General features: G+C 40.2%; 2 protein-coding genes across 3 annotated transcripts; both read left to right on the top strand.

The window, feature by feature from the left end:
- Positions 1-256: 256 nt before the first annotated feature.
- On the top strand, positions 257-3,624 carry LOC101477704 (coiled-coil domain-containing protein 42 homolog). 2 transcript variants are annotated; one of them, XM_004543414.5, is made up of 7 exons: positions 257-467; positions 574-679; positions 2,192-2,284; positions 2,362-2,496; positions 2,922-3,143; positions 3,246-3,404; positions 3,500-3,624. In XM_004543414.5, the coding sequence occupies exons 1-7, from the start codon at positions 430-432 to the stop codon at positions 3,617-3,619; spliced, it is 873 nt and encodes a 290-aa protein (XP_004543471.2). In that variant the 5' UTR covers positions 257-429; the 3' UTR covers positions 3,620-3,624. The 2 variants fall into 2 exon arrangements, with proteins under 2 accessions (XP_004543471.2, XP_004543470.2); XM_004543413.4 differs by having other exon boundaries at positions 264-467; positions 2,362-2,553.
- A 1,662-nt stretch (positions 3,625-5,286) lies between these two features.
- Positions 5,287-11,757, top strand: ildr1a (immunoglobulin-like domain containing receptor 1a). Its single transcript, XM_004543416.3, has 9 exons — positions 5,287-5,581; positions 6,215-6,385; positions 6,849-6,998; positions 7,351-7,470; positions 7,622-7,768; positions 8,106-8,228; positions 8,342-8,523; positions 9,431-10,057; positions 10,202-11,757. Exons 1-9 carry the CDS (start codon positions 5,536-5,538, stop codon positions 10,238-10,240), a joined length of 1,605 nt encoding a protein of 534 aa, XP_004543473.2. The 5' UTR covers positions 5,287-5,535; the 3' UTR covers positions 10,241-11,757.
- The last annotated feature ends 604 nt before the right edge of the window (positions 11,758-12,361 follow it).

Below are 12,361 nucleotides of genomic sequence, written 5' to 3'. Positions count from 1 at the left end.
CAACTGTTTCTGGTCAAAAATCTTATGGCAATCAGTGGACTGTTTGGTTACTGTCAGTTAATTCTGATTAAACTGCAGATGTAGGTTAAACAAGTGGTAAACACCTAGAAATCTACCTGTTTAATCAATAGCATTTCTGTTATTTAGTCAACAATTTAATTACAAATGTTTAAGTATTCAATGTAAATGATTGCAGGTTTCCATTTGTATGATATAAAATGAAATGCACAAAAATGGTGCAGTTTTCTACGGGTCTCGGCTGCAGCACCAACTTTAGCCGCTGCCGCGGAGACCTGCGCCTTTACAGGTTCCCAGAACTGTTACCATAGAAACGCTACACAGTCGTGAGTCTTCTGCAGGAAGGAGAGTAAAACTTGGAGACCGTACGGTTTACTCTGGCTGAAATTTGAAAAGACAACACATAAAGTCATGTTCTCGCAGCTAACGCCTGAGGAGTCGGCTTCACGGTGAGTTTGTGTGCTGCTTCTTCCCGTCCGAGCGAGTGAAGCCCAGCCAACATCAATCTGAGCGGTCAGTGCTGCTAACTTTCTGCCGCTGCTTGTGTGTGAACAGGATGTGGACAGCAGCGGGACGCGACAGTAGCTATGTCCTCGTAGAGCTACAAGTATTACAGCGAGAGCAGGAAGAGCTCAAAGCTAAGTACGAGGAAAGCAAACAGGTGCGGAATTATTTCTCGAGACGCGAGGCAGTCACTTCTCGCGATAGCTGAACGATCAGTCTGAAGGGTAGCGTGAACTTTACCAACGCACTGTAACTACTGAATGTTTAAGTATTTCTAATCTTAAAAACGAACAAATGTATTTAAGTTTCATCAAAGAATTAAGAGCACTTTATTGGGAACATCTATTAATTCCTAAACAATTATCTAAACAGCCAGTTATCTGCCACTTAAAGGCAGTGGCAGGGCTGTCCCATCATTCAGTGTTGTTAACAATAAAATCTAAATAATAAATAAAATCTATTTGCTGTAAAAGTGTATGACTATGTTATATGATATATCAGGAACTATTCATATAAATGCCATAATCTTTAAAAGAATTAAGGGATCATTCATTGCAGTACAACACTAATGAATTTAAACGTCTATGCAGCTTGCAGGTGGTGGTCACAGGCCATTGCTCTCTCTTTATTCCTGAGAGATTTTTCTGTACATTTAGTTTTTGCTAGTGTCCTTGTCAGTAGTGGTTGCATGAGATGGTTCCTTCTTCAGCCCACTGGAGGAGCTGTATGTGCCCCCCCCCCCAAAGAAAAAAAGAAGCCTATTGCCTCCCAGCACAGTCTTAGTAGTAGAGATAATAGGAGATTGGCTATGCCAGAGGGCTGTAGAAGGGCATCAACCCAGCTGGGCACCAGCATCTGCACTTTTAAGTAGGAACAGGAGGAGCACTGCTAAAGCCCTTCAAAATGACCTCCAGTATGCTACTTGTGCATGTTTCTGAACAAACTATCAGAATCAGACTCCATGAGGGAGGCATGAGGGACCCACCTCGTTTAGGGGGACCAACTGGATTGAAATTCACAAATAGTATGAATGCATCTTCACACTATCATGCACCCACTGCCAAACCAGTCATGCTGGTTGATGTTGCAGGCAGCATAACATTTGCCATAGTGTCTCCAGACTCTTTAACGTGTGTAAAATATGCTCAGTGTGAATCAGTGCCAGTTTTGGTGTTTCCTGACAAGAACAGAGGTCTGTGGTCACCACCTGCAAAACCATTCCCTTTTTGGAGACATGTCTTATTTGTGCCTCTCCAGTGTACCTGTTGTCACTTTCATTTGGGCTAAAGCAGGTGAAATTGATTCACATTGGTTTATGCTTCCTAACTGGACAGATGGAGATCGTTAAGTTTATGTTTTACTGTAATGATCAAATGTTTATCTTAATTGTTTTAAACAGTGCAACTTAATGTACAGTAACTAATTTTATAAGCACTTGATATCTTTTGTATACAAATATCTTAATTTTGCTACCCATGCTCATAATTTCAGAGGGAAGAAGAAGAGTAGGACAGCATAAGAATTCAGATTTGCAAGTAAAATATAAGTATCTCTAAACTGTACTTTCATTACAGCCCAGAACTGCGACATGCTTGTCTTCTTGTAGCAAAAGTCTCATACAAATTTTGGCATAATTTTTTTTTTAACCCTATTATGTGGGTTTATGTAGGTGTTGGAGAGTTTGCAACAGCGTGAAGAGGAGTTGCACAAGAAGATAAAGGAAATGCAAGACCTGCATTTAAGCTTTGACATGTATCACAAGGTATGACAGGAGATCACGTTACATGCTATAAATGTTATGGGAGGAACAAAAAAGTAAGGCCCTCAATCTGCTTCTAGGATGAAGAAGCTAATCGAGCAATCGAGAAAGCAGAGCAGGAGAGACAAAGGGTGCTTCAAAAAGAGGCGGAGATAGAGAGGCTGAAGGAGCAGTTGGCCAAACTGACTGAGGAGAAACAGGAGCTCGAGCATCAGGTGAAGAGACACTCTGTGTACAGAGATCTCTTGGAGCAGCTGCTCAAAATAACTAAGGTACTGTAGCTTTTGAATACAAGTATTACAATAAATGTGACAAATATTATTCTCAATTCAGTACATCATCTGATGCTTTAATGCCTGTTTTTAACATATATGGATAAAGTGAGATATTTGACTGTCTCATAAAAAATATCAGCTCAATTTGAATGTGATGGATATGGATTTATGGGATTTGCAAATCACGGCATTCAGTTTGTATTTGCATTTTACAGTCCGTCCCATCTTTTTTGGGATTTGGGGTAACGATTGCTGATGATAGCAGTGGATTTGTTTCAGATCGCAGGCAAACTCTGGCACGTTTGAAATAGATGGTAATTTGCTTTTCGGGCTACATCCTTAATGAGAGTGTAATTGTGTTGCAGTTTAAAGATGTGGCAGCGCTCACGGATCATTTAGAGAGTCTCCTCCACTTCAGATGCCAGCTCTCTGAGAGGGAGAGTAAGGCACAGGAGCAGGCTGACGAGCAGAGAAAAGCACTGCTGACACTGGAGCAACAGCACAACCTGCTGTTGCTGCAGAGGAACAACCAGCTGTCTCAGCTCCAGACCAAGCTGGAGAAAACTCACTCTGAAGGTCTAATATGGGTATGACACATAATCCTGGATCAAAATCCCAGCTTCAGTGCTAAGACGGCCTTAGATGTTGGCGTCTTCTGAATGAACTCTGGTTGTCCTGTGTTCATGCAGGAGAAGAAATGGAATAACATACAGGAAACGGCTGCCAGGAAAACACTGAAGCTGGGACAGATTAAGATGGCAATTTTAAATCTGTATGAAATGACTGGTGGCCAGGTAGGAGGAGAGGAAGGTGTGGATGTGAATGACACTGAGAAACAGCTGGAGCAGGTGTGTACCTTCACAGAGCAGAGACGGTGAGCAGCTGACAGTGAAACATTAAAATGAAGATTGTAACACACACCCCCCCACTGTCTTTTCCTTAGGTCAAGCAGTTCTTCGAGGACCAGACGGACATAGTGCAACAATATCAGCCTCACTCACAAAGGCGTAACAATGATCAGGGAAAACAGAAAAGCAAAAAACCCACAAATAAAGAAATATGAACAGACTGTCTTATGAAATTATTTGTACACTGGATCTGTTTAAATATTGTTATTACTATTTTTTATCTAAAGTCTATTTGTGTGTTTATGATTTGAATGAATTAACTGAAGTTGAAATAAGTACTGTAATGTGTAAGTGCTTACGGCTTTAAAATGTAATTCGCTGACTCAACTTCAGAAATGAATTCAGCAAACACTGACGAACATGAACTGCAATCAGCAGCTGCTTTGCGTTTACTGTATATTTATGTACTGTCAGGATTAAAGTAATAAGGGGGCACATAAAACTAGCAGGCCTGTGCCAGAACTGAGCAACTTTCCATCTAACTACAAACGCACAACAAACACTTGTAGTAGGCTACACACATAATGAGTTAATTGGTCAGTACGACAGTCATTTAGCTTCTTATGTGATCTTAATCCAATAAATTAATAACAACAACTTTATTTATATAGCACACTTAAAGACCAAGGGTCAATGACACTAATTGGGCAAGAATAAAAGTTAAATAAAGAGTAAATATCACATCATAATCAATAGACACACATGGATATCAAGTGAAGAGATATATATAATGGTAAGCACATAAATGAAGATGGTATAGGAGTATTAACTAACTGGAAAAGCAAGGTTAAATAAGTGAGTTTTTAGTCATGATTTAAATGTTTGGATGGAGTCGGACGCACAAATAGCAATGGGAAGGTTGTTCCACAAATTAGAAGCAACCAGGGCAAATGCACGGTCACCTCTGGTCTTAAGCCGAGATCTAGGCTGTACCAAGAGTAATTGGGTTGATGATCTTAGGGCTCTCCCAGGGGTGTATGGTCTACGGAGTTCAATGAGATAGCTAGGCGCTATATTGTTTATGATTGTAAAGGTAAGCAGCAATATTTTAAATTCAACATGGTATTTGACAGGGAGCCAGTGCAAATCATTAGTTAACTTGTAACTTGGAAATAATGACACTTGTTTAATCCCTGACACCTACTAATAAACATGTCAGTGCACAACTCATGAACCCAGTGAATTGTTCCAGTTTCACTTACTTGGTTAATTAGACCTGTTTCCACTTGGAAGTTGGAATAGAAGAAATTATGATGCTGATCATTCAGAACAGTTAAGCTACAATAGTTTTACACAAGCGCAGTTGGTAAGTATACTTGAATATGAACATACCAAAGAGGTTGGATCTGTGTGTGGTTATATGAGTGTAATTTGTTTTCACTAAAACACAGATTATTATTGTTGAGGTTTTTATGAAAGACTAGAAGACTTTGATTAGTCTAGGAAACAAAGGCATGAAGAGCAAAGCCCAGCTTCAGTTTTTCCCTCCCCTGTATTATTCATTCATGAGTCACACAGCTGTTTTGAAGGGATTTCGAAAAACATTTCCTAACACCTGGAAGAGCAAATATTTGCTTAACAGGAATAAGCTGAACATATTTTTTCCTAATCCAGGGATGGTTTCTCTCCAGCCCAGTCAAAAGATTGAATCTAGAGTTCAGAACACATTTGTCACAGTGTCATACAAACAAAATACTCCTACAGCCAGAGAAAATCAGATAAGATCAGTGAGATGTTACAGGTAGTATCTGTTTATGCGCTTGCAAATGATCGTGGCATTTTCCTGCTTTATACCTGCCTACGCCACAGGAAAGCTCACCTGTTTCGGGGTGGAGCCATAGATGAGCTCAGTCTCAGGGATCAGCTACAAACATTGGCTAATCTTCAGTGGCACTCGTAGGCGGAAACAATGAGCAGTTTTGGTTAGACCAAAGTGAAGCTAGAAACTCGTGTTTTGTGGAGTTTTTTGTGGTAATTTTTTTATTTATTTTTAATCTTGGGAGTGTTGCCTCTCTGTTTGTATTTGGAGCCGAAGGTTTTGGGGTGAGGGGGTTTGTACCCTTTGGTAATCATGGAGAGACTTCCTGTCGCTGTCATACTGCTGTCGCTTCTGAAAGGTAATTTTTTTTTTTTTTTACATGTTAGCTTCATGTTTGTGTAAAAACAAGTGTACTAAACCAGTTTATCAAGAAAATGTTAAAAAAAAAAAACACTTACAAAAATGAACATCAGTTTAAGTATCGGTCACATGACACAGGTGTTTACATGAAGCAATCAAACATGACCGTCTTGTTTCATAGTTGGTTAAGCAAATTATGTGTTACTCGTCTTTATAACCGATTTAAACATTTGTCTGTCGGAGATTATTAATATTTGGGTCACTTTAGAGATACTTGGGACCCTGACCATTGAGTCACTCTTTAAAGTTAAGCCAACGATTTTCTTTATTTCCACTCTGGAAAGAGTCACTGCGCTATGCGCACACTTAGATGAACTCATCGGGTTTCATTCCACCTTTTCAGTGTTTGTTTGGTAGTTTCACAGTAGGCCACTTCCTGTGTCTTTGTCTGTGCCACCTGTTTTTCTGGTCCTGCTACTTTGACATTAACTCCTTGGCTCATAGTAGCTCTCACTCATTGTCTCCTTTCCTCTATTCTTCTTCCTGGACTTTTGCTGATAAATAATGTAACCTAATGGATCATTGTATAATACTATATGTGGTTAACTCTCTGTCTGTTGTCTTTCTGCAGTGTCAGTATGCGTTCAGGTGATCGTTCCCTACACGCAGTACAGCACGCTTATGTTTGCCAAAGTGGTCCTCCGCTGCGACTACTCCACCTCTGCAAACCCCCAAAACGTTATTCTCACATGGACTTTCAAGTCTTTCTGCATGGACCCTGTACTGCAGTATTACTCCACAGGTACAAAAGCAACTGTCACCTGAGGGGTGGGGGGTGCCGCCACAGAGTGGGATTAAAGTGCCAAAAAACTTTCGGCAACGGTGACAAAGATGGAAATCTATGTAGATGTAGATTTAAATGCATATACATTTCTGTGCATTTCTGCCCTCTGCATTAATTTGATCTAATTCTTGGGGGGGTTTTTTTGTTTGTTTGTTTTTTTTCAATCAGTTCTTTATTTTATTTTTTTTACTCTCACCTCACTTGGTGTGGTGCTTCCTACTGCACACATTTCGTTTTTGCTATTCCCAAGGCTGCAATGAACAATTTCAATAAGAATAATAATTTCATCTATGATCATTTGTGGGTTGTACCTGATGATCTTGTCTTTTGTGAACCACCAGTTTTATCCCAAACAGCCAGTAACATGTTTTGGCCAGTTGTCAGTCTTTGCACTATTAAGCTTTTACATCTGGTTTTGCAGCATACCAGGCTCAACTACAGTTAGGACAAGATCCATCAAATGACTGTCCAGACCGTGACCGGACAATACGCACTGTGGTCCAGAAAACGGGAAGCAACCAGCCTATACTGGGAACAGAGTACCAGGAACGGAAGATTTCCATCCAAAACCGTGAGTTCACCCCAAGATGAGCCTAAATGTGATTTGTTTTTTTGTGGTTTTGTTTTTTGTTTTTTAAGCTGAAGCACCTGTATAAATCTTTTAAATAGATGCTTGGTACAATATGAATTGGTAGTTTTGTTCAAATAACTGTGAACTTTTTTTTTTGGTTGTTCTTCCTTCATTTTCATTATGTGATCATTTTTGCAGAAATAAAGGATTAATAGTATGTTATCCTGATGGCCTTTTAATTTGTAGAGATGGAAGTGAATTGACGAATGCTGTCCAGTTCTTTGAGCTTCTGAAATTAGGGCACAACAGAGGAAGTTGAATTTAATCATGTATGTTTGCATTGTCTGGACAGAGGCAGATCTGGTGATCAATGAGGTGATGTGGTGGGACAACGGGGTGTATATCTGCAATGTTAATGCTCCTGGAGACACCAGTGGGATCACTTCCAAAGAAGTCAAACTCATTGTCTACAGTAAGAAAGAAAATATGAATGCATAAGATTAAACACAGCAGAAGCTGCAGCTTCTGTTAATGTTATTAATGCTGTAACATACGCAAAAACCTAGTCTGCTTCTTAAGACACAGAACACAGAGCGTCTCCCTTTTTCTTCGTCTTCCTACAGACTGGTTGACTGTGTTGCTCATCATCATCGGTGCCCTCCTTCTCATCCTGCTCTTATGCATCTGCTGCTGCCAGTGCTGCCCTCAGATATGCTGCTGCTATGTCCGCTGTCCCTGCTGCCCACAAAGGTGCTGCTGTCCTGAGAAAGGTAAAAGCTTTCATTTAAGGGCGCTTCAACAACAGAAGTCAAGGAATAAGGCAGTTTGGGAGTTGAGGAGGAAAAAAACCAAGCATGAAGGAAGGAAGAATATTTCATTGCCTGTATATCTAGTGAATGTTTGATTGCTGTTTCCATTGCTCCACTCAGTTTGGTCATTAACAGATCCTTTCTGCAGGCCTTCATTTGTGTTTGAAAGTACCTATTGCTAATAGCCTTAGTGAAATCAAACATGTGACCTTATCATGCTGCAAATAAAAAGCCCATATACTTTGAGATAGCCTCACTGAATCTGTACATACTAGAAATTGTTGTTCTCACGTTTTAGCTGTGATGCAGCATCGTATGGTGAAGCAGGCTCAGAAGGCCATGAATCCTTGGTTAGGAGGACAACCAATATATGCACCACTGAGCTCCGCCCCCAGCCAGATGAACCCAATGCTCTACGCTGGTACATGCACACATTAATCTGCACATATTAAAGTGTCAGACTTAAATAGGTTATAATTTGCTGTTTCCTTAAATTTTCTAAATGCTTTTTTTTCTTTTCTTTTTTGTCTTCAGGGTCTGTTGCAGGAAGCAGCATCCCTTTAAAGACTATGCCTCTCCCTCCTCCTCAGTCTTCAGCTTACAGCATGCCCCCTCCCAGTGTCCAAGGTAACCGCACGCCAGCCAATAACAATCACATGCTCGACTACCTGGAGAACCAAGTGAGGGGGTTGGAAATGACCAGTCCTCTTCTACAGGTATGTTCCCACGACTTTTAATGTAAACAAAAACACATTTGTTGGTTTACAGCAGGGGTGGACAACTCCAGGCCTCGAGGGCCTGGAGTTGTCCTTGAACCAACACAGCTGATTTAAATGGCTAAACTAGCTCCTGCAGTTCTCCAGAGGCCTGGTAACAAACTAATCATGTGATTCAGGTGTGTTGACCCAAGGTGAGATCTAAAACCTGCAGGACACCGGCCCTCGGGGCCTGGAATTGCCCACCCCTGGTTTACAGGCAACAATCTGTGAATTGTAATGGCTCCTATGCTTCATGGCCTACTACGTCATGGGCGTTGCACTTGTTTGAATACTTTTGCTTTCTGTATCGTTTTTTTTTTAGCTAACACAAGTCAGTTGCGACGACTTTTTATGACTTATGTCTGACTGATGTCATCAGAGAATTAAAGTGTGACCGTTTCAGACGGGCTCATCAAACCCACAGTGAAGAGAGAGCTTTTTGCTTAGTTTTAAACACGTCTTTCACTTTTTATGTCAAGAATGCATATAGTTAGAGACATCCAGACTTGACACAACACGTTAATCACAGCATTGTGTTAGAAAATTAAATATTACACTTTAGAAGGTCACAACTGACTTGGTGTCTTCAGCCTCGCAATTTTAGTTTCCTCAGGAAACAAAAATTCTTAAAATGGTGGAACATTTTCTGCTTTTCTAAACCTGAAGTTCCCTGTAGTGGTTCACTTCATTTCTGAGGCTTATCATATTGACGATAAGTGTCTGATATATATTTTTTAATTTATTTTAATGATGCAATTACCATAACAGTATATACTCTATTTGTAGCATTGAACCTGGGCACAGTTTTCGTTTTGTTTTTAAGTTTTAGTTATATTTATTTCTTCTTATCTCTCTCTTCTTTCAGTCTCAGCCACCCCCCCCACCTCACACCCAGCACTATGCACCTCCTGCCCAGCACTATGCGCCTCCTTCCCGCCACATGCCCGTCAATGTCCCATTTTCACCAGGCCCCCCCAGCATGATCTCTGCCCTCAACGATGGCCCAGCAGAGCGTCGTGTCATTACGCTTCCGCCAATAAGGGAGTCGCAGTTAGGTAGAGTTCCACCTCCTGCGCCCAAGACCCGGCCACCGAGTTCCAGCGAGAGCAGCCGCAGTGGCTACACTCGTCGCGACGAGCAAGGGGGAGCGGGCAGACGTTACCCGTCACCTACCAGATCTAGAGCTATTCCCCGGAGCTACAGCGAGGAGTCACTGGATGGGCGGGGTCGCAGCCGGGCACGAGAAGGCATGGACCGCCCTCGATCCCGTTCCAGGGATGACTTGTTTGACAGCAGGTCCAGAGGGAATTACTCTCCCCCAGCAGCACGACACTCGAGGAGAGGGTCCTGGAGCTCAGATGAGGGAAGCAGCAGAAGAGGGGCGGTGGGAGGTGCAAGGAGAGGAGGTGGAGGCTGGTCCGATAAACCTCCCAGTTACACAGAGTACGAGCCGGGACAGAAACCAGGAGCACGAAGAAATGATTATTACTCTGTAAGGAATACTTTGCTTTAGTTTGCAAACTTGCAAGTACACCAATGCACTTGTATCACACATTTCTCAAACATGCAGTCACTATTATAAATAAAACCTCTGTTTGCTAGTGCAGTGAATCTAAAGTTAGTATGTCTCTCTCAGGACAAGGCGTCTCGCAGTGGCAACAGCATCGTCATCTGAGCCCTCCATCTGCGAAACACACTGACCTCTGTTTCAGAGAGCAAGCCAACTCATTAGCCTGTTGTCTGGCTCTGGGTAAACCCTTTATATGCCCATATATATATATTTTTAATCTGTGAAACGACTAACTCTTTGTACATCTGATGAAGGACATAAACTCTGAGATTGAAAAATCCAGATATTCGTCATGCTTTCCTCTCATACAGGTGGATAGAGGTCAAATGGCTCATGAGAGAAGGGAAACCTTTTAAATTAAATTAAACCAAATGATGATTGTAACTCTGAAGAAATTGTGGTAATACTCCCCTCGGCTGGTTTGTTAGTCTAAAGAAATTATTCAGAAGGAAATTTGGACTAAAAGCTTGTTGCGTATTTTGTTTTTTTGTGCTGAAGCTCTATTTATTTGGTAGTTAATTCTTATAAGGGATAAAGTCATGAAACAAACGCTACAAGGTGCAAAAGAAAAGTCTCTCAGGGTGAGTAAGCATTTTTGTTTTTGTTACATTATAATTTATAGTTTAAACCACATCAATATGATTACATTTTATGCTTTTGTTAAATCACAAAATATTGCTTTCACATCTCCATAATGTCTTTAGTGTCTTTTGTATTTGCTATATTTTAAAAGAAAATGCATACATTACTTGGCTATGGTTAGAAAATGCATGTGTACATAACTTGTATCTCGTTGATACTAGGAGTAAATTAGTCATACAGTCAGTGGAGTGACGGACCTTTTTGATTCATTCACTGTTATTACAAGCTATTTTTTTCTCTTTTTAAAAAACTGTACAGTTACTTTGTCATAGTACTTCAATAAGTCTTTGACATCTGGGGTACAACGTACCTGTGAGTTGCTCTTCTTCCTGTTTGACCTTTGAGCAACTTGATAGTCGCACATGTTGTGTCGATAATCTTTGCGATATTCCACATGTAGAGAGAAATCATCAAAGTAGGTTGCCATATCTTATCACACTGCCACTGTTTTCTTGACAGCCATAGTTTTTAATATTCTGAACTATTTGCATATCTAAATATAGCCTAAAATGCAAAAGCAATATCAAAGTATGTATCCAAAAACTATAAATTATCAGACATCGACTATACACCCCAAACCCCAAAACGATTCACAGTAGAACTGTAAAATAAAGCCTAAATATGATGCAAATTAAAGCTGATGGCAGGACAGTTTATGTAAAGGTCAAGGTGTTGCAGGAGAATTATAGTTTTGGGGTGGGTTTTTTTTTGTTGTTGTTTGTTTTGTTTTTGTTTGGTGGCTTTTCACATACTGGCAAAGCAAGTCAGTTGTTTTTGCGCTTTAATGTAGTTTTTTTTTTTTTTTGTCTTAATGTCATTTTCAGCTGGGTTTTTTTTCTTTTTCTGTTATGGTGCTTTTATTTTTTTTAATTTTTTTTAAATGAAACTGTTTTCTGTAAAGTCATTGTACAAACCTACTTCCCAAAAATTGGGAACCTGTGTAAAATGTAAATAAAAATGAGAATGTAAGAATTTGGAAATCTCAAAAGTTTTTATTTTATTCAAAACAGAACACAGAAAATGTGAAATGTTTAAACTAGGACACTTCACCATTTCATGGAAAACATGAGCTCATTGTCAATTTGATGGCAGCAGTTCATCTCAGAAGTGCTGGGACAGGGGCAACAAAAAACTGAAAGTAACTCGCACTAAAAAGAAACAACTGGAAGAACAGCTAATTAGGTTATTTGGCAAAAAGGACAGTAGCAAAGTTAAATGTAAAATAATATGTATTTTTCTCAGATTTAAAAGTGCATGAGGTTTTGTTTTGTTTTTTTCTTCTTCCGGTTTACACTGTCTTTGTTGAAAGTGCACATGATGGAGCTGAACTGAGAAACCAGACGCTAATTATACCTGCTTCTGTTAATGAGGCAAACACAAACAGCACTTCTGAATGCACTATCATTATCACTGTTTCAGCAGCATGCCCTAATGCAGCCACACAGTGGTTTCTCAAATACTGTTTATCACTTGATGCTCTTGTTGTACACTTACCAGCCAATTTACCAGTTACGTCTGGCTAGTAATGGGTTGAATCCCCTTGTGACTTCAGAGCTGACTTAAATCTTCATAGCATATATTCAG

The sequence above is a fragment of the Maylandia zebra genome, linkage group LG1 (genome assembly GCF_041146795.1).
Source record: "Maylandia zebra isolate NMK-2024a linkage group LG1, Mzebra_GT3a, whole genome shotgun sequence".
NCBI lineage: Eukaryota > Metazoa > Chordata > Actinopteri > Cichliformes > Cichlidae > Maylandia > Maylandia zebra.
This window is presented reverse-complemented; position numbering and strand designations above follow the sequence as displayed.